The sequence below is a fragment of the Ambystoma mexicanum genome, chromosome 3q (genome assembly GCF_040938575.1).
Source record: "Ambystoma mexicanum isolate Mex_15411 chromosome 3q, UKY_AmexF1_1, whole genome shotgun sequence".
Classification (NCBI taxonomy): domain Eukaryota; kingdom Metazoa; phylum Chordata; class Amphibia; order Caudata; family Ambystomatidae; genus Ambystoma; species Ambystoma mexicanum.
The window spans coordinates 1,076,102,689-1,076,124,303 of NC_090926.1; the positions used below are offsets into that span (position 1 = coordinate 1,076,102,689).

Below are 21,615 nucleotides of genomic sequence, written 5' to 3' on the forward strand. Positions count from 1 at the left end.
CAATATCTTCCTCTGTAACTACTAATTCTACCAGACTATGTTTTAATGGGATTAAAGGAAATACATCTACCCTTAAAAATAACAATCATTAAAAGAACTAACTTTGTTGAAGGGGACTACAACCCACACAATCAAATACCAAATACCAAAGCCCAGTCAGTGAGAGGGAGCCAGCGGAATGAGAGTTATACGCCTGCTTGGACAACGTATAAATGCCGACGGGAGAGAGAGAGAGAGAAAAACCGAAGAGCTGGAGCTTTTACATATTGTTTTGCTGCGCACACACCTCCAGCCACAGCACACACAATAGTGAAACTGCTGCAGTCACTGTAGACTATAAGAAACTTGAAATATAGCCACACAAAAAAACTAAACTTAACTTAAGGGGAACGGAGTTACAGTCCACTAACACGATCACTTTGCAACGTGTGCTGCCATTGTTGTAGCATGACAAACCCACACATAGGAAAGGGATGGGCTTAACCCACTCTTTGAAACCTCCTCTAAAGAGGATCCCTCCCAGACAAGGAATACAGGGTCAGATTGGGCAGGAGGAGGGGGAAGTGTGATAAAAGAACCCAGGAAATAGGAGGTTGTGGGTTGTTTGGGTGAGGTCAGAGGAGGATGAAGATGGGGCAGACCAAGAGAGCAGCAGGAAGGAGGACGGTGGAGAAGAACATAGAGGCAAATTGTAGAGCAAGTTGAAGTGGTACTGTGCTGTGAGTGCGTGAAAGATTAGAAAATGTGATTGTAATTGGTTATTTATAACACGCTTAATACCCAGACGTTTCTAAACGCAGACCCGGGGATCGGATCTATGTTGCACAGCGTCATCTTGCTTCCAAGGCGAGCACGTTACCCCTGAGATATCCTACGGAGATTAGGGGAGGGAGTGTAGAGAGTGAATGCATAGTGAATAAGCGAGTGAAAGAGGGGTGCATTAGAAGAAGGTGGAGTGGAGTTGTAGTAGTAGTGTGGAGGAGGGAGTAGCAGTGTGAAATAGGGAATAGTAATATCAAAGAGTGGAGGCAGTAGTAGAAGAAGTGAGCGACATTGGATGGACAAAGGAGGAGAGACACAGAGAGTAGAAGGAGTGAAGGAGGCAGGAGTGGGGAGTACAGGGAGAGGAGAGTTGCACACAGAGAGGGAGAGAAATGAGGGCACAAGAGGAAGACCACCATACCGGGACGAGTGTCTGAAGTCACTTCCCTGCACCCCTAGTAGACACTAACCAAGTGATAGTGTAGGGGGAGTCTAGGAAGTCCCTGAGGGAGTCAAGATAGAAAAGGCAACTGCCATCAGACTATCACGACCAGCTATCTAGAAACATATAGTAGGGATCAATATTCTCCATCTGCTTACCTGGGGAATATGGAGTTAGGGTGAAAATGCCACATCAAAATGTGAGAAAGAGGGCCTGCCCTAGCACCTGGCTGAAACCTTTAATAAAAGCCCTTGAAACATCTTTAAATCTTTAAGATTTTGAGTATTCTTTAAGTCATCTGTGACACCTACCTGTTTCACCACCACTGGAGCCCGGTTACAAGCTAAGTCCAGCTTCAGAGAGGAGACCTAAAAAAACAGAACAAAACATTCACAGGCTGGCATAGCTTTTGGGTCAGGCAAACTGTCACAAGGCATCATTTTTATAAATTGAACATCTCCCGCATGGGCCAAGTACATGAACGGGTTATCTGAGGTCACAGTGATATTTAGTGAATCAGCCATTGCAAACGGCCCCTCACCCCTTCAGCAGCTCATTCATACGAGCAAGCACAGAGTCAGAAAAGTACTTATCCAAATGACAAAGCTACCCCTGAAGCAACTCACAAAAACGATCTTTACGCCATCTTCCCGGATGGTCCTCTCTACCCAGGGTGTAAACTAAACATTTCAGGATGAAGCACAGAATCTAGGAGTAAATCTATATGGCTACTGGACATTAAGAGATATTGAAGGATACAGCCTTTACTGTATGGGCTTTGTGGCTTGATGTAAACGTCCACCAGGTGCTACAGATGACATCACCTGGAGATTGGGAAAAAGTTAGAAACATTCTCTTTCAAGAGGATTTAGGATTTTGAGCTCTGCTGTCTCTCCGGAATCCGTTGCATGCTACATTCTACTAAAAGTTTGTTATCATGATTAACAGAAGCATTTTTACCATTACATTTTAGTGTTATGCATTTAGACCATAATGCTTTCATTTGAGAGCCATACTGGGTGCGTACGCACTGCCGCCCAAGTTCATAGATCTAAGAGTAGAGAGGGCCTGAGCACATACTTTTTAACTCAGTTTGGATTACAACAAGTGCATTGTTGCGGCTCACACCCCAGGATAATATCCCAGATGCTTAGAGTTTCATTTTTCTGACAGTAAACAAAAACCAGCCAAGAAAAACAGACAAGGTAGCTTTTATGGAAATGACGAGCAGTGCTCTGAAGTCCCTTTTCCCTTTCCATGGAACGGCCTCGAGAAGCTAAGGCTCCAATGTCAGGAAATGGTAACAGGTAAGTGTATCATTCTTACTTTGGGGTTGGGAGGTGGCATGAGTTGGAGGGAAAGAGGAGGGGCATGGGGAGATCCAGAGAAAGGGAATGGGGAACAAATTGGGAACACCAGAGCAGGCAACTACTTCGACAACATTCTAAGCGACCTGATTGACTGTTTCTCTGTACCATATATATTTCATTGCACAGACCTCTCCTGGATGCATGCATGGCTTGGGCTGGAAAACATTGTACATACAATTAACCCGCTCAAGTGGAAATAGCTGCCCACCCAGAGAGTGCCCTTTTCTGCAACTCATCCACAAGGGTAAACTGCATCTGCATCAAAAGCAACCATACAAACGAGCAAACAGTGACTATTCAGAAACTCATCCAACAAAGCCAGCAGGTCTACCCTCCAACAATGCATTCAAGGGAACAAACAGTGGCCGCTCCCCAACTTATCAGCACCCGCTATAGCAGCAACCCTCCAGATACTCAAGCAACATGGCAAATAGCATGCTCAGCTGCCTATCTTTTGTCAATACTGACAGCACTCTTCCATGTTCAACCAGAAACTCCCCAGCAGCAAATATATACCTGAAGTGCAAAAGGCAAACTCATTCTGAAGGTTGCCAGGTTAAGTGCAGTTATGACGGTTTGTCAATCATGTGCTATTTACGTCTCCCGAAACACAGGACCACTTACCTCATTACCAAGGGCCACCGCTTCCATGTTCTGCTGCAGGTTTCCCTTGAAGTATTCATCTGCCTCCTTCCGGGCCTCGGTGAGCTGCAACTCAAGCTCAGCCACCCGCTGGAGAGCAGCAGACAGCTCGGATGAACTTCGCTGAGTGTGATTGGTCAGCTCATAGTGGACCTGGTCAACTTCCACCTGCTTCTGGCGCAGCTGAGAAAGGAAGTGCAGAGTAAACGTGGACAGTGAGAAAAAAGAAACCTTAAGAGGGGGCATCTACTGCAGAGAAAAGGGACAGCATCAGAAACTGAGATGATCTAAAATAGGTACTATGAGTTCACATTAAAACACCAGTCGGAACAAAGATAAATTGAATACAAGAAGGACTGGTAGCAGCATCACATCTAAAATCCCAAGTGCTGAAGATGATAAAACAAAACACTCAGTTCCAATGGCGGTTTATGGGCTTTTATTTGTTTTTGGGGGCCACGCGGATGTCCCTCTCTCTAGTCTCCTTGGGGTCCCAGTCTAATCGAGCCACCCATGACCCCAGTCAGTTCTACCAAACGCTAATGGCTACCTTCGGCTAGAGGTCCTTCCGTAAGTACCGGCTGTCTAATCTCCTTCGGAGACTTCCTAGCTGTCCCTACTCTAGCCAGCTGTCAGCCTTCTAAGGGTGTTGGGAGGTGCCTTGCACTTGCTCAGTTGGATTCAGGCGTAAACACGCCCACGCTTTCCTTTCTCTTCTACTCTTACTGTCTAACCCTCCACTCAGTTGTTCCTTTGCCATTTCACCCTCCACACTTTGATGTTCCACTCTTCGAACTCATAGCCACTTCTACTCCACTCCTCGTCACTAATTTCTCCCTCATTACCATACTCCTCCCCCACTGCCATACTCATCCCCACAACCACACTCCACCCCACCCCACCCCACGACCACATACTTCCTCCATCTACTGCACACCTTCCAATTCTACTCCTATTCATTGAACCTCCTTTCGCCCTGTTATACGTTTCACACACACTCTTATATTATGCTTTGTATACACTCGTCACACAAACACACACACACCCACCCACACTGCAGTACCCTTATACTCACAAAACCAATTCCCCACTGTTTCAAATAATAGCCTTTATTTCAAATAATAGCCTCCTGCTGGTCTCTTGGTCTGTCACTGTCTCCTCCTATGACCTCACTTAGATAACCCATAAAACCGGTTTCCTGTTCCTCGTTTAAATATCCCTTCCTTCTTTTTGGTTGGTCATTTCTCCTTGGCCAATTTGCGCTGCTCTCTCTGCCACGAGATGCGTATGTCCATCTGAAAGCTTTGAAAAGGGGTCTAAGCCCCGGCCCCTGGTTCTGCTGCATAATGTCCATTGCAGAGCATCCAGTTCATGGCCCACGTTTGTGGTTTGTGCTACCGTCTCCTTGACAGCATAGGTAAGGGCTTGAATATGTCCATGGTGGTTCAGTGGGGTTGCTGTCACGGCTCTGCCTTAGCATTTTCTCTGCCTCTTTTGGGTAGCTGAGCTGCATCAAATCATGCAGTGGGGTCACGCCTGCGTACTGCGGCTCTCCTTTTTATGTCAGTGCTCGGCCGTCTGGTTCTTGAAGAGATCTAGCTTCTTGCTGGGGGCTCTACTTTGCATCGGCTGGAGGTTCCAAAAAAGGAAAATAAACATTGGCAAGCATTTTGGTACAGAGGCAATGGCTGGAGATAAGGATTTGCACATTAACATGCTGGCACATGTTAATGTGGCGACAGAAATTATGGTTTTTTTAATTACTCGAGCCGCAAGGATCAGGGCTTGCTCCGGCTTCCACCTGATCTCGTCTACACCTAGGGAGGGACTCCTCATCCCTCTTGACAAGAGCAGGAAAACAAGGAAGTCTTAGAACTATTTTACTCCATGAATTAAGAGGACATACACAGAGCCACAGAAATTCAGAGTGGAGACGCCAGCAGCGCTTCAGACTAGGTGCCCTAGGCTTTTGGGTACTCAAACTGGAGCGAGAGGGAGGGTCATTTAAGGCCTGGCTCTGCCCACAAGGTTGTAGCAGGGAAGAGAAAATTGGCAGTGATAGACAGAGAGGGTGGGTGGATACCCCTCTAATCACAATCTATTAATCCAAACATTCGCACTCAAGATGGGGAAAGACTTTGCAAATAGATGCCTTTTCAGCTCTGTCTTAAGCTGTGGCTTTCCTGTAGCCTCAAGGCAATTGCCTACATTGCACCACAAGGTGGAGTCAGCTACCCAGATTCGAATGCCTCCTTGACATACTTGCTTGAATCTTGGCAATCTGAGGAGGGCCTTTGGACGATCAGAGTTCCTTAGTGGGTTGTACCAGCTCAACTCTTTGGAATGCAGGATCAGTCGGTGTTCAAATTATACTAGTTGACAGGGAGTTATCCTGTGATAGCCAGTGGAGGATTAGTCAGATTCAGACTGATCTTGAGTCTTCTTTCCAGACCTAGAATAGTCCGTACTACAATGTTCTGGGCTCATAAATCCGTCAACATGCATTTTGATGCTCACATTTACAGGCTGTAACAGTAGTTCCTGTTAGAACAGTTTTTCGTAAGTCCCAACTAAGGGCTTCACAAAACCATACAACTGAGACAGTACAAAACTCCACTCTTAATATAAGGCTGTACCACCTGAGTATTTGGTAGCGTAGACAGAGCTGCCAGACTTATCTTAGGAGGGAGAGAGGGCTGTAGATTGGTACAAAGAAATTGTAACATACATATGGTTCAAAGAAACACTGAAACACTATATATTGTAACAAATAAATGGTTTATTTAATTACAACTGGGCCAAGATGAACGTTGGGGAAAGACGTGATATCACATTATCAGAAAAACTAAATCATAAAAAACTTTATACTTCAAGGATACAACCTTATTAAGACTACAATAAGTAGTCAAGGTAAGTCAAACCTATTACACATTCAGAATGCAATCTACTATTCTTGGGGAGTAAAACCAGGTTATATATACTTTTTGAATACAGTCAGTATTTGGGTAGTAGACCCTGTCAGTCCCGCAGTGCCACTCAGTTATCAAATTAAATAACAAACCAACTCTGTTACAAGTATTGCTTGTAACCTTACTTATTAGAACTCAGTTTAGAGTTTGTAAATCAACTCAGATACTTTTTGTACTTTCTGCGGGGGGTGGTGGGGGGGGGGTTAAGCTACGCAGTGACAAGTAGTAACATACACCAACTATTTTAGAATGCACTAGCAAATCAGGGACAGTAAAACCTACTACTACACTTTTAAGAAAGGCAGCAGTATTTCAAGGCAAGTATTGGGACATGTGACTATTTTGGAAATTCTCTAAGCAGATTCAGGGGAGGCGCAACCCAGTGTTACAAGTATACTTTTCTGAATTCATGGAACCGTATGAACCTACAACTACATTTAGGATAACCTTCAGTTATACTAGGTGAGTAAGACCTAATGTTGTAATAAACTATCACAGTTGCTTTTCAGATCAGTTAAACACAGATGAAGGTAATCAATAACTCTTTACACTATGTTTAGGATTGCACACAGTAGACCAAGGTCAGCTAAACCCACAGTACACTTAAGAATGGCACACAGCTATTCAAGGTAGGTAAGATCCAAGGCAGACTTATTCTAGACAGGCTATACAGCAGGTCAGGGGAAGCAAGATCCAGTTGGTAAACTAATATACCTATTCTCTGAAAGAAATAGTTAGATGAAGCCAACAGTATTACTTTTGGAAGAGGAGGATTCTATTCACAGGCAGGTAAAACAAACCTACATATACTTTTAAGAACGGCAGAACACATTCAAATGAAAGTAAGAACTCTTGTAACTGCTCCTATTTCAGAGGAACAGTTACCAACCAACTCTTTTACAAGTAAGTAACTTTTAAACAATTGTTATACTTTTCAAAACAGAATCCTTTTCTTATCCAGTCCTTCCCTAGTCTATTGCACAAGATCTCTCAGAGGCAGAAGAGGGACAGTAGTGGTCTAGGTGCCAGCTGTATGCAGGTCGAGATAGGGTTCTGTTGTAGGAAAAGTCAGAGTTCCAGAGGAAGTCTCTTCAAAACAAGTAGTGGGCCTGCGTGAACTCGATGAGGACTCCCAATCACATGAAACACCCCTCATCACTTCCTGTTGAACACAGTTTTCTTTGTGGTTGGTGACATCCCTTCATATTGTATAGTTATAGTTGTGAGGGCAAGCATAGGTTTTGGACACAGACTGATTCCTAAATTGAACTCTATTACTCAGACTTCCCTTAGTTTTTTTAGGTAGGGAAATCCCACCTTAGTATAAGGCAAGTTGGGTCTGTTTCCATCTTGACATTTAAGTTCATAAACTTGGTTATTTTGGATGTGGAATCTGTTGTCTGTGTCCTTCTTCAGGATGCCTTTACTGTGTATGGAATAATACTCCCACACATTGGCATGCTGGTGTAGCCAGTTTTTTGTAGGGGACTTAACTGACCATTTAAGGATAACCCAAGGCAACATGGTATGTCCGCAGGCATTTGTCTGCAATCCATTTAATGTGGGTATTTGATGTCAATATCTAGCAGTGGTGCCAGTACGTGGACAACTGATGGTAATCTCTAGGCATGGGGAGAGTATCTGGGCATCAGATGTCAGATTCGGTGTTCAAATGTGTAGCAGGACAGTTTATGACAATTCAGAACAAAGTGGTGAATACCTGGGCATTTAATGGCGAGACTTAACAATGGTGTGTATAGCTGGACATTGTATGGAAACCTCTTGTGATTAAAGTACGTGGACATTTGATGCAAATACATACCAGAAGGTATAAGCACATGGAAATATTATGGTAATACCAGAAAAAATGCATATACAGCGTGTAGAGAAAAGCTAAAACATGCCATGCATTTCGTTTGAGTCATTACATTGTCCCTCTTGCACCCATCAGTCTGTGTTGTGTGACATAATCTCTTTTCAAACCCTCCATCAGATGTATTAAATAATCTTCATTTTTATCCCATCTGTGTGAGCAGTGTGACAAACCTGAGGGTTTTTCCTTTCCCACTCCTGGGGATCCTCCAAACCAGAGGCCAGGGCAGGGCCACTGATTTTGGATCCCGACTCTGGGGGCCGACTAGCGAGGGAGGATCACCTGGGTGGAGGGTTATCTGGGAAAAGGCGAGACATGGTATGCCCCCTTTCCAAAACGGAGAGACATGGTATCCACCCTTTCCGAACACCCCCCTTCTCGACATTACCTCAGCCTATATGGCATATTGTGTGGCAAGCACCCGTTTTCCTCAGTACTCTCCTTGTTTAAAACGCCACAGCACCACCAGGATGGAGAAAATACATTCAGAGGCACTCTACTATTTTCACAAATTTCTTGTTAACAAGGTCAGGCAAAGTCAGGCACTGAACGAAATGGCAAAGCACCAGAAGCCTGTTAATACTCCTTAGGTTTATAAAAGGAGTATCCTTATGAGATAAGACACACAAGTTGGAGCCTGAGAAGGAAACTGAGTCAGAGACCGAGCAAGCAGCTGAGAGGCCTGAGCACCCTGAATTCTGCTGTCACAGAACAGAGCGCTGAGACGCTGAGAGCCCGTGGTTGGAAAAGGCTGGAGAAAGTGTGTCGAGGGAGCTGTGTCTCCAAGAAGCCAGAAAGGGAGTGTGTGGAGAGCTGATCTCCAAGCAGCAGTGTCGGAGGTGCGAGCGAGGAGTCCCTGACACAATGAGAACCGCAACAGCTACACTGATCACAACCTGTCAGTTCAAAGGCAGAAGGGAGCCCGTTTGGTGAAAGACACAAAGCGTGAGAGATTAGTTGCAAGGGAAGGAAAAGCGTAGGATGAGAAGATGCGCTGAAGAGAAAGCTTCAAATCGTCCATTGTGAACTGTAATGTACAAAACTACGTAATGAAAGTGAAGGAAGCAAAGTAACGGAGTGGTCGCCTGCACACTTACACATTGTTGAAATACTCTGTTAAAGTGAAACTTGCTCTCCCAAAAGTGCCAGAGAGCTGTGCGAAGCTCAAAGTAGGAGCTAATGGAAAGAATGAGAGGTGTGCAGTGCGAGACAGGAAGAGTGACCAGAAACCCCAAAATAGCAAGGAAGAAATTAAGTGAAAGAGTGCCTGGGGCACAACCCTTTTGATGAACTGTGCTAAAAGTGACAAAGAGTGCCGGGGGCATGATCCCAGAAAAGCCAAGGTGTCGGAGTAGTCTTGCATAGAGCTAACTAAAGGTGTGCACACTCAAAAGTCTCTGATACGAGGAATTAGCAAAGTGTTAAAAGTTGTGGAATTGTTGGGGAAGGGAATCTCTGTAGAAACAAGAGCAAGAGAACCTTGTGTAAAGAATAAAATGTGAACTTTGTTAAAAGTTTGGAAAGGAAATCCAGTGATATATGATATATGATATGATTTTATATGATAGGTTATTTATAACACACTTAATACCCAGAGGTTTGCAGAGTGTTTGGCAGTGATGAAGGAGAAGGAGAAGCTCTGTTACCCATACTCTCTGCTGGAGTCTGTTCTCTGTTTCTACAATTGGAACTCATAAGAACCACCCACAGACGCGGAGCGTAGCGGAGTGTTTGCCGAGTGTTCGCCGATGTGTGAACAAATGGACCTTGAAACATCAGGAGAAATGCATTCAAGAACACGGAGTAAGGTACGTGTATTAGATGCCTTGGCTGAAAAGCAGCCTCTTATTTCATCATTAGTCACTACAGCTATTCCAGCTACCACAAAGACTGTTATAAAAAGCATTGGAAAACAATGCAAAAAACTGCCAACAAACTTATGTTCTAACAAAGTCTGTAAGACGATTATAAATGAAATGTTCTCGCCCATCTCGCCAAATAACTGCTCCTCACCGTTGTCGGGTGCTTGTATGGCGTCTGGCGGGTCGCCGGTGGGTCTTGGGGAGGCGTGTGGTTGCCGCCCTGACTCCAGCACCCTCCGCGACGAGGTACATGCAGTCGTTGTGGCTGTGGCTGGTGATCAGCGCGACCAGCAAGAGGGGTGGTGTGAGAGAGACGGGAAGAAGGGAGTGCAGGAGCCGCCTGCGGACGCTGAGTTAATGGCGAGCGCTGGCGCAAGCAGCCTCCATGCGGCGTGCCGCGGGCGAGAGGAAGCGAATTATGCAACGAGTGCAGGTGTCGAGCCTCCGTGTTCTGCCGCGACCTCTTGGCGGGCGGAGGTGAGCGGCCCGGAGGAAGCGAGCACCGGGCTCCATGGAGGTGAGGGGCTGCGAGATTCGCTCCCTGATGTGGGCGGAGACTGCCGGGAGTCTGGGCTGGCTCCGCATGCTGCAGGCACAGAGAGCTGAATTAACCCCCTGTTGCCTGGAGACACGATAAGCCAAGTCGAAGAGCATGCATCCACGGAAAGGCCGAGGCAGTCGGGCCTCTGTGGAAAGCATGACATGGTTCTACAATTGAACTCTGAGATAAATCAGGTCGCTACCCTCTCCCCCCCACTCTCAAATGAAACTATCAAAAACAAAGTGCTCATAACACTAAACGAAAATACACACATCGAAGTTTCAACAAAAAAAACACCAGTATAAAAAAGATGAATACTGGCGTAGATGATGGTCAAGAGAAAGGTTTGGAATCCTATGGTTTACAAAACCTGAAGAAACAGACAAAAAAAAGGTGTTACTCTACACATCTGAGATTGGTACTCTAAGATGGCATTTTAATGGGAAACCCGCCCTCCTGGAAACGAGCAAAGCCTTAAACAGCGGCAAAACTCAAATGATTAAAAATACCCATGAAGGCTCCATCTCAAAAACTGTGCTAAAGGAAAGAAACACTCCACTCATAGGAAATGTGACTTCTGAAATAACAGATGATGGATGACTTATTAACCAACACAGCGGAGATCATAGACTTAGAGAAAGCAAATTCAACCCCAGGGAAATCTAATGCTATGATCACTAACGCAGAGGAAAGTCTATATGAAACAAGTCGGAAAGAAAGTACATCAAAACAAAGTGGAGAGAAAGTACAAAATGAGTCTTGGGCTCCCAAACGACCCCGAATTCACTCACCTGAGAAAAATTCTCCCAAAAATATACTGGGCGATCTCTCAAATACAGCTAGTAAAGCACCTTTGACTAGCGATATTACAACCAAAGTCACGTCTGAATCAGAAAATCATAGACAAAAGTCTTTTGAAGAGAGAGAGATAAATAAACAACGTGCTTTAGAAATAAAAGCAATACAAGATCAAATTATAAACTTTTTACCACACACAAAAAAAGGCCCAAAAGAAACTACGTCATCAGAGGGAAACTCTTCATCCTCATCAGAGTACAGTCCAAATGAGAGTAACAGAAAGAAAGGAATAAACTTACAAAGATGCAAAAATGGTACCACTCATGGAACAACAAATGAGATTAGGTGGCTAAAAGAGGCACAGGAAGCAATCATAGCATCTGTATCAATAACTATGGCTCCTTTTTTAAAACTGTATGAAACTCTAAACGAAAATCAACGAGATCAATCGACAATGATTGCCCTAATGAACAGTAAAATGATCTATGTGGAATCAGTCATGGACCATATCAGAGAAAAGCGAAGCTGAGAGAAAGAAATGGATGGAGTGGTCCTAAAAACATTGATTGATTTACTGCAAGATGCTAAAACTGACAAACATCATTTCTTAGAAGGAATTCGAGAAATTATTACAACTTTAGCCCCCCAACCAAAAAGGACTGACTTAAGACTGGGCTCCATGCGGCCATGTACATGCGAAGAGCAAAGAGAGGTCCATCGTGTTCCATCTGCGATTGGACCTGAACCAACACAGCCCGATGCACACAGAGACCAAGGAGAATCCGACACTGTGCCCCTGAGCGCAAGATTAACCCCTAAACCAACACAAACCGAAAATGAAATTGGCCAAAATACTACATCTGAGACTTCCGAAAAATCGTCGGAAAATGCAGATAAAGTAGCAACAAGTGCTTTTCCAATATTTGATCCTAATGCAAATAAAAATTCAGAAGTAGTAAAGACAAACAACACACAAAAGAAAGGCCAAAAAAGTACATGTTAAACAAAAAATGCGATCAGCAAAGAAAAGAAGAAGATATGCGGGTCAAGGAGTTTCTTGCGAAATGTAAAAGACACAGTGGAAGAAGAGCCGCTCAGCACCGTATCCTGCAGCAAACTTGTAGAGACCCATCCTCAGCTGATCTCAGAAAAGATCCAAACGGTCTCTGTGTCTTCAGAAGATGACAGTTCACAGGATGGAAGTATACAAGAACTTCTGGATTGCTCGGTATACGACGATGAAAATGTACAAACAAACGAAACACAGGAAAGAGTGATCATGGATTTCAATATATATGAAACTAAAGAAGTATGCATTGATCCTAGGGTGCCATATTAAGAAGATTTTCTAACCCTAAGTGATAAACTAAAAAAATGCACAGCCAAATATTCCGAACTAAAAGAACTGAAGGAATGCTCTTCACAGAAAGAAGCGCAATTTCCCAACTTGAATAACGCACAACAAAACGAAATAAGAAAGGAGACATGGTCTCTGAGTAAAAAACAAGGAAACTCCAGAACTACTAGCCCAAATCATAAATGGATGAAGCAAAAACCAAAACCACCAAAAAACACGGTTGTAATACTCGGAAAAATGGCAAGAAATTCGGATGGACTGATACTAAATAGATCAGCAGTCATGAAACTTCTACAATATATTCCACAATTGAAAACAATAAAATCAGAAGAAATATTGACAGTAAGCTTCCCCGATGAAGCGCGTGTCGATCTGGTGGAAATTGTGACGAACTTGGTGATACTTGCCTCCATTATGCTAGAGGCCTATGAGAACTTTAGAGTACTGGGCTTTAAGATCTCAGACCCAGTAGATTGCCAAAACACCAATGAAGAACCAGGAACCAGTGAAAAAAACAAAACTGTGCTTTTCGAGAGAAAATTCTCCGAAGATGAAGGAATGCACCATATCAAAGCGAACATTGAAAATAGAAAGCCAAATCAGAGAGAGAACTATCAGTATGATCAGAGTAATTTGGGCGGAAGTAAAAACACAACAAGATTGACTACAGAACCACCAAACAGAATATCGAAGGGAAATAGAAATGAAGGACAAACTCAAATGCACGAAAAAGAGCATTTAGACAAAATAAAAATAACCATAAGAAGAAATCAAAAAATGGGTGAACCAACAAATCCACAACAAATAACGAAAGAGGACCCGAAATATTGGAATTGGCTAGCTGGCTCTCTTGCTATTAAACCAAAACTGTAGCCACCCAAAAAAGTCCACACTGACCAATGGAAAATAGGAAGCTGGAACACCAGAGGTTACTGCCACCTTTTCAATTATTTCAATCCATCCTTAAATGAGCTAGACATAATATGCATACAAGAATCCTGGCTAAAATAGCCCCATTTAAGGAAGGATTCACTGTGCTATGCAAGACCATCTGCAGGTCTTTTAACACTAATCAAAAACGGGTCAGGAATGAAGGTGATTGAATCTATGAACATTAACCCGTACATACAGGCAACAATTATACAATTTCAGCTGGAAGCTCCAAAAGTCAATCAAACAATGTTAATACTGAATGTCTACTGGAATCCCTTAAATATCGAAGGTGAATGCTTCATAGACCAAATAATGGAATGTTTGGATGAAGAAATAGAAGCATACAAAGAACTAAATATCATCATCTGTGGCGACCTCAACGCAAATTGCTTCGAAGAAAATAAAGTAACTCAAAGTGACACAAATCAAAAAAACAATCAAAAACGCAAACGTGGGAAAGTATGGAATGAAGAAATGGAAGCAAGGAGATTGCACAGATTAAATGGTAATACGAAGGGAGATATACCGCCAGCAAAGACCTGGACAAATGGCAATGTGAGCAATACACTTGACTACATGTTTGTGTGCGAATGATTATTAGCGAAAACTCAAAGCTTCAGGATATCACCTTCAAATTACAGCGATCATGAACCAATCATCGCTGAATTTTCACATTGGGAAACTCGAATAAAGCAAATATGGGATGCAAAAATAGAGCTAAAACATGGCCTAAACCGCTTTAGGTTGAAAAAAAGTGACTTTGATACTGTACTAGAAAATCTAGAAAAGTGGCAATCTAAAGAAAAAATGTCTGTAGAATACGACACATCATTACAGATATTTAGACAAAGCTCTGGAAAATATACAAAATCAAGAGTTAAAAAATGACATGTATATGATCCAGTAGTAGTGATACAAAAGAGACTACTAAGAAAAGATCTACGTGCATTCAAAAATGGAAAGAACAAAGGTATGAAAGAAATGTTTCAAAAAAGAAAACAAAAATACAAAAACTGGCAGAAAGCCCATAAATCACAATTGTTACAACAAGATGCAGAAGTCATGCAGAAAGCAATGTCTAACGCAAATAGTAGGACATTATGGGACCTGCTAAATGACAAACAATCATCAGCAGCGCTCACGAACCCAATATCAGAAAATGTTTGGATATAGCACTTTGCGAAATTGTTCAATGAGATAGAAACATTGGATTTGGAAAATAACACTAAAGAAGAAAAAACATGTCCCTGGGAAATTCAGTTCGATAAGGAGGAGATAAAGTCCCTAATTCTGAGAGCAAGCTCTTCAAGGGCCCCAGGGCCAGATGGCTTATCGAACGCAGTGCTAAAAGAAGACCCAGAAAAATGGGCAATTTTCTGCGAAAGACTTTTCAAGAGAATTGTGAAGCAGGGTCAAATACCAAAATCATGGAAGTCGGCTATCATCGTCCCAATTTTCAAAAAAGGTAACAGGATGGACCCCAAAAATTATCGGCCAATTGCCCTACTAGATTGTGTTGGGAAAATTGTTGCCACTCTCTTGCTAAAACAACTGAAAACATGGATCAAGGATTCAAATACATATGACAAAAGACAATCAGGCTTTGTTGAAAATGTGGGGTGTAATTTAAATCTCCTGATTCTAGGATTGATGAAAAGAAGAGCCTATAGAAACAAACACTGTATATAGCCAGCATTGATTTACGGCAAGCATTTGATAGCGTGAAAAGAAGCCGTCTTTGGGAATAACTGGCCTCTAAAGGTTGCCCTACAGATCTCTTGAAAGCAATCAAAGAACTGTACACTAAAACCTCAATAAGAGTTAAATTAGATCAAGGTGGCAATCTATCCAAAGATATAAAAACAACAAAAGGCCTTAAACAAGGATACCCGTTAGCAGCTACTTTGTTCTACTTTTACATCGAAGACTTGCAATACTGCCTTGAAAACAGCAGGACTTTTCCACCTAGACTAAACTGCAGACCAGTCAACCATCTGCTTTATGCTGACGACATGATAATTTTAGATCACACACAAATTGGTCTACAAAGAGCTCTAAATCAGGTTGAAAAATATATAGAAAAAAATGATATAGAAATAAATGCAGATAAAACCGAAATATTAATATGCTGTGTTAAAAGATGGAAAAAGACTAAAAATGAAGAATGGAAAGTTAACGAAACCTGGATAAAATCATGTGATGAAATGAGATATCTGGGAATACAAGTAAGTGGAATAAAAAATGAAGAGCTCTTGAAAAGGATGCTAAAGATAAAAACAAAACAGCTAACAGCCCAAGCTAACATCATCAACAAAAGATATGGTAAATGTTCTCTTCGACCAGTGATAACATTCTACAGGCTTAAAGTAATTCCAACGTTGATATACGGAGCAGAAACTTGTATGAATATCCCAGAGAAGTTTTGGACCACTTTAGAAGGTCTCTTTTGGAAAAACATCTTACCGATACCGAAAGCAACTCCAATGGCGGTAATTCGACACAAACTGGGCTTAACATCGCTATATATACACATCTGCTACAATAAACTGATGTTGTATAGAAAAACAATGAGTAATCTGATGCCTCCCCAATTTGAAATATTTGCCAAATCCAATAACTACGAAGAAAAAGTAGTAGAAGACTGGAAAAGGGAAAATGAACAAACTCTGACAGAATTTGCCCTCAAAACTCAAACATTAGCAGAAGATCCAACAGCTGTAAAAAGAGCGCTTTGGGCTGAGGATTGGTCGAACACTGAAATGAAAAGAGCTCTGTCAAAAACCCATACACTCCTGAAATCCAATTGTGGGGTGATGACTATCATACCAGACTATTTGAGAAAGTTCCCAAATTCCAAACAAAGAGATCTGTTATTACGCTTCAGATTGAATACCTTGCAAAACAAAACAACAAAGGCAAGATACACTAAAGAAAAAATATGCACAAAGTGCAGATTTGCAAAAGAAGTGAAGAATCATTAAATCACTTAGTGTTATTCTGCACTAAACTGAGAGACCTGCGAAATGTGTACCTAACTAGTAATATCATTGACTTAGGTGGCCTAGATGCGGAGAAATGGTGGAGTATAATTTATGCTTGCCAATCTCACAAAATTTATTTTTGAACGGTCAAATTTCTAGAAAACACCCTTAAAAGGCTAGGCCATACCGATGAAGGAAACACATCGTAAATAGTGGATTGAATGGTCAAAAGGATGCGTTGTGTTAGTGTTTAATGTTCATCTTTTACTGTGAATCATTAATCCAAATTTTTATCTTTATTACTTTTTTGAAAAACAAAACTTATTTTAAGTATCCCGCTCGAATGTGAACGGTTTTTTAGATTTAGTTTAGCCTATTCTGGACTTTCTATTTTTTTTTTCTACTTTTGACCGCTGCTTTGTACTGTTCGATGTTGATTTTGTTATGCCAGATCTCTTTGCGAAATGAAATGCTTTGCTGATTGTGAAAGGTTTGTAATAAACCAAATACACTTAATAAAATAAAGAAAAAAAAAATACCCAGAGGTTTCTAAGCGCGGACCCGGGGTTTGAACCTGTGGTGCTCTGTGTCGTCTTGCTTCCAAGGCGAGCACGTTGTCCCCGAACTATCCTCCCGAATCCCAGCGGAAAGTGAAACTTGTCTTGTGAACTGAACTTTATGAGATTAATAACATTTAACCTGTGGAAGGCTTTGTCTGGGAAAGGGAACCTGGAAAAGCACTACGAAAAGATTGCAACTCTTTTGAACATTCCAGAACTTTGTTGTTCCCAGGTTGTTCAAGCTTGGGGAAGAGAGCTGTGGGACAGCTCCAATATTTTTTGATGAACATTGAGAAGAAAGCTGTAGAAGACCTGCAGTGCTATCCTGATATTATTTACTAGACCCTTTTTTATGTTGTCTGAACACCTGCACAAAATCTTTCTAGACAGTGAGGGCAAACATATATTAGACACAGCCATTCTTTTGATTTGTACTGACAGACTTTGGACTATTATTCTTTATGGACGAGACTACTCCCATACAGAATAGGGCAAGTTAGGCATTCATCCCAACCCCTTAGCTTGAATAAAGGTTTTTGAAACTGATTACTTGCATCTGCGTCTATCTCTTGTCACCATGCCATTCTCACAGCGGTTTTACATCATTTCCTGGTGCATGCCATTTAAACAAGCCGGGTTCCACCATCTCCATGTTCATACCTTCTTTCATAGCTTTGTTACATAGTCTTATTATTTTCTGCTTTTTGTGAATGGATACTTTGCATCATATATCTACACCCTGAGCTGCACTAGGTCTTCCGCTTTATGCTTCTTTAAGCAGTGTTTCATGGTCTACCGTGTTCCAACCCTCTCACTGAGATGTTACGTCACCAGACTTATCATACCTTCTGCGTGAGCTGTGTCACCATGGAGTCCAGATGAGCAGCCCTTGCTTCTAGTTTTTTTGTAGCAGCTGCAGAAACAACTTTATCAGCACGCAGAGCACCTGAAAGAGTAAGGTAAGATATATCATTTGAAATGCAGCAGGAAGGTTTCACTGAGAAGCATTAGGCATGCCTATTCAATATGTGGCCCTCCAGATGTTTTCAACTTCAACTCCCATCAGCCCAAGCCAGCATAGTCGGTGGTGATGGATCATGGGACCTTCATCCCAAAACATTTGGAGGGCCACATAACTAATACCAATGGCCTTGGGCATGGAGCCAGGGAGAGACAAAAGTGCTCAGGAGCTATGCCAGGGTGTGATATCAGTAAGCAGTGGCACTCAGCTGTGCAAAAAAGAAGCACTGGAAAACAGCACCCAGGAGTTATTCCCGGTAGCAGATCCATGGAATGGTTAGAGAGTGGCCCCATGGCGAAATGCCAGCTACAAAATGGTGCTGTGATGTCACAGCGATGAGTGATGCCAGGGACAAGAGTGAGAGAAAAGTGCCAGTGATTAGTTACTGATGAATTGTGCCAACATGTAGTGCTAGAGCACAGTGCCAAGGAGCACATAAACTACCAAACATTGCTATTATATTTATATAGGGTGCATATTCCTCCATTGGGAAATCTTGGCATTGATCGCAAATGTTTATTTTTACCCAACTCAATGACACGCTGTGCGCCTGTATGGAATGCAAAATAGCTGTGTTTCAGAGAAGCGTCAAGAAGTGTTGCCAGATAGCAGAACCAGGGACCAGTAGTAGTGTCCTGGTGTCATGCATCCACCCTCTGGAACTTGATCTCGGTGTTGTCTCAGAATGCCCCCACAATTCTCCAATTTCACAAATCTTTCAAAACATGGCTCTTTCAACAACACCAGACCAAGGCTTAATTCCAATGGCTGCACATAACCATGCACAGACCTCATAGTACTGCGCTACTGTTAAATGACGCCAGTCCAAATTCTAGGGCAGTGCTTTAAACAATAAAATAATAGAAGCCAAAGGCAATGCAAAGGAGAAGTGGATCAGTGCCAGGGAGAAATGGTTTCTGGAATAGTTGCCAGGGTAGAGTGCTCAAAAGTGGTGTGCAAGGAGGCAGGGTCAGGCATTGATGTCAAAGAGCACTTCCAAAGGTATTGCTAGAGAGTACTACCATAGAAACAGTGCCAGGAAGTGGTGGCGAGTAGCAGTGTTAGGAAGTAGTACCAGATATAAGGGATAAAACGTGAGGCAACAATTGCGGTGAACAGTATACAGAGGTGCTACCTAATAGCAGTAAATAGGAATGTTACCCAGAATTTGTTGCAGGGAGTGGTTCAGAAAGTGTGACACATCACAAGAACCGAGAGGAGATCAGACCTTTGGTTTCTCAATCTTTGTGAACTATGGGGCTTTCACAATTATAAGGCTTGTTTTTTGCTGGCAATCCTATAGTTCTGTCTTCCATTGTTCAGTTCCAAACAAAGTTACTCACCAAACTGTAGTGACAACAGTACTTTTAATCCATGGTCCTCCATAGTTTTGGGAACCCCCCAAAGAAGGGAGATGGGACCAGAGCCTGTTGCAAAGCAGCATTCTAATTGAACATACACCAATATGGGCTGCCTCAGCCACGTCCCCTGTTCTAGGTGCCCTGTCCAACCGCCAGTCCCTTTGTCAAGTTGGACTTGGCTACCTTTTTAGTGGAGAAAGCAGGCGGACATAGGGGAGAAAGGAGACAGACTAAGGGCCCTGTTGTTAATATGGCAAGCAACATTTTTGGACTCTTACATCCTGTCCCATTTCCTTCGTACACTTGGGAGATTCCTGGAGAAAAGGGTGGCAGGAAGATTATCATGCAAAGAGATTCTTCAAAATGTCCGGGCCAAAGGCCACATCGTTTCATGAGCTGAAGTTGAGCTAGTAGTGCTTGGAAAAATAGTGGTTGCCTAGGTGGCCGCATTACATATGTCCAATAATAGGACATGCTTCTGAAGTGCAACCGAGTTTGACTCCCTCCTCAACAGATAGGCATGAAGTCTCTGGGAGATTGGGAGGCTTGCCTTTCAACTTGTAGGCCTCAATAGTTGTACAGTCCAGCCAACAAGCCAGCACTTGTTGGCTGGACTTTGGTTCTATCACAGTAGAACTTTAGAGCCTCTGCCTCAGCCAAGGTATGCAGGGCCCTTTCCACCTCCGTAGTTGGGTTCAGAAAGAATATGGGCATACGAAAGCTTGACACAATTTTCATCAGGAAGTCCGGTTGTCCAGTGACCCACCTTATCTCTATGAAAGTTGTTACACCAGGCCTACAATTCACTTACTTTGTGGACAGACATAATGGCAATCAGGAAGGCCATCTTAGAGTTACCATTGCAGATCTGTAGGGGCCATAGGTTCAAATGGTTTTTACAGGAGTGTGGAAATCGCCACACTGAAGTCCCAAGCAGCATGGGATTCTTCTTTGTGGTGGAGAGATTCTAGAGGGACCGTTGAAATGCCTTTTAACATGGAAACCACCATAACCTTTCATTCAGTTACACTGCTATTACTAGCAGGTATATTCTGCATGAGTCAGCAGATGCATCTTTCTATGCCATAGATGAACTGAAAGAGTACGGCGTCTTAGCTCTCCTCTAAGGGGTTTGCTTTGCTTTCAAGGCACCAGTAGACAAGGTCTGAAGTGTGACTGACACTAGGGGATAGGAACCCATCTCAGCCTGTGTTGGAAGGCCTACTAGGTTGGAAACCATAGCCTGTCCTACCCCATTGGAGAGGATGGCATTTGAGAGGGCCCTAATTCCTGTCCCTTTCCCAGGTGCCAATATATATTTGCAGTACCAACTTGTACCACCACATACCGCTTGAAGAAAATGCTAGCCAAGTTTTCTCTTTCTTTTCTAGGGCCAGAAGTGTGGCAGTAGCATGAAAAGACTACCCACGGGAATTAAATCCATCTGTTCTCCTGCTATCTTCCTTCAATCATATGAGGCCCAGAGCTGTAAAGTAGAAAGAGCTGGGGGATGAAGAGATGGAGAGCCTACATGGCCACCTAACACACAATGCACCACTCCCTAACATCAGAATACACTGTAGCCAAACAGTTGCACCAGTCCTATTCCATCAAATACTTAAAATAGAGCAGCGCTCACATAGCGAACTTCCACTGACCTAGGAGATTGCTGCACCATGCGCACAAATGAACTGTGGCACTCTACGGTGTACGCAGCTATTTTGGCAGCATGGCGGCCACACTTACTGAAAAGGGTCAGGATTTACCTCACTATTCGTAACTCCCAGTGATTGCATCCCCTGGGAAAGACAGGACCAGATTGGTCATGGCTAGTAATCCAATGGGAGGAGGAGGCGCAAGTTAAGAGGGGCAACAAGAACTTGTGGGTTGTTCAGATGAGGTCACAGGAGGAGGTGGCAGACCAAGAGACCTGCAGGAGGAAGGAAGGTGGAATGGATAGTGGAGGTGTGGTATTGGTTTGCAACAGCAAGTGGTACTGTGTGGTGAGTATGGGTCGATAGTGGGTGAGTCAAAGTGTTAGAGAAAGTGTAGAGTGAAAGGTGGGTGACTGAATTTGGCAGAGGGAGTAGTAGCAGTGTGGAGGAGGGAGTAGTAATTGTCACATTACCCACACACCATAGGT

General features: G+C 43.0%; 1 protein-coding gene across 1 annotated transcript in view; it reads right to left on the reverse strand.

The window, feature by feature from the left end:
• Positions 1-21,615, reverse strand: part of CCDC57 (coiled-coil domain containing 57) — a 1,326,425-nt gene that overhangs the window by 602,891 nt on the left and 701,919 nt on the right. The window contains exons 13-15 of the mRNA XM_069655328.1: positions 17,936-18,036; positions 3,199-3,399; positions 1,516-1,572 (exon numbers count right to left, since the gene is read on the reverse strand). Of these exons, the coding sequence (XP_069511429.1) occupies positions 1,516-1,572; positions 3,199-3,399; positions 17,936-18,036 (359 nt within the window). The remainder of the gene's footprint in view (positions 1-1,515; positions 1,573-3,198; positions 3,400-17,935; positions 18,037-21,615) is intronic.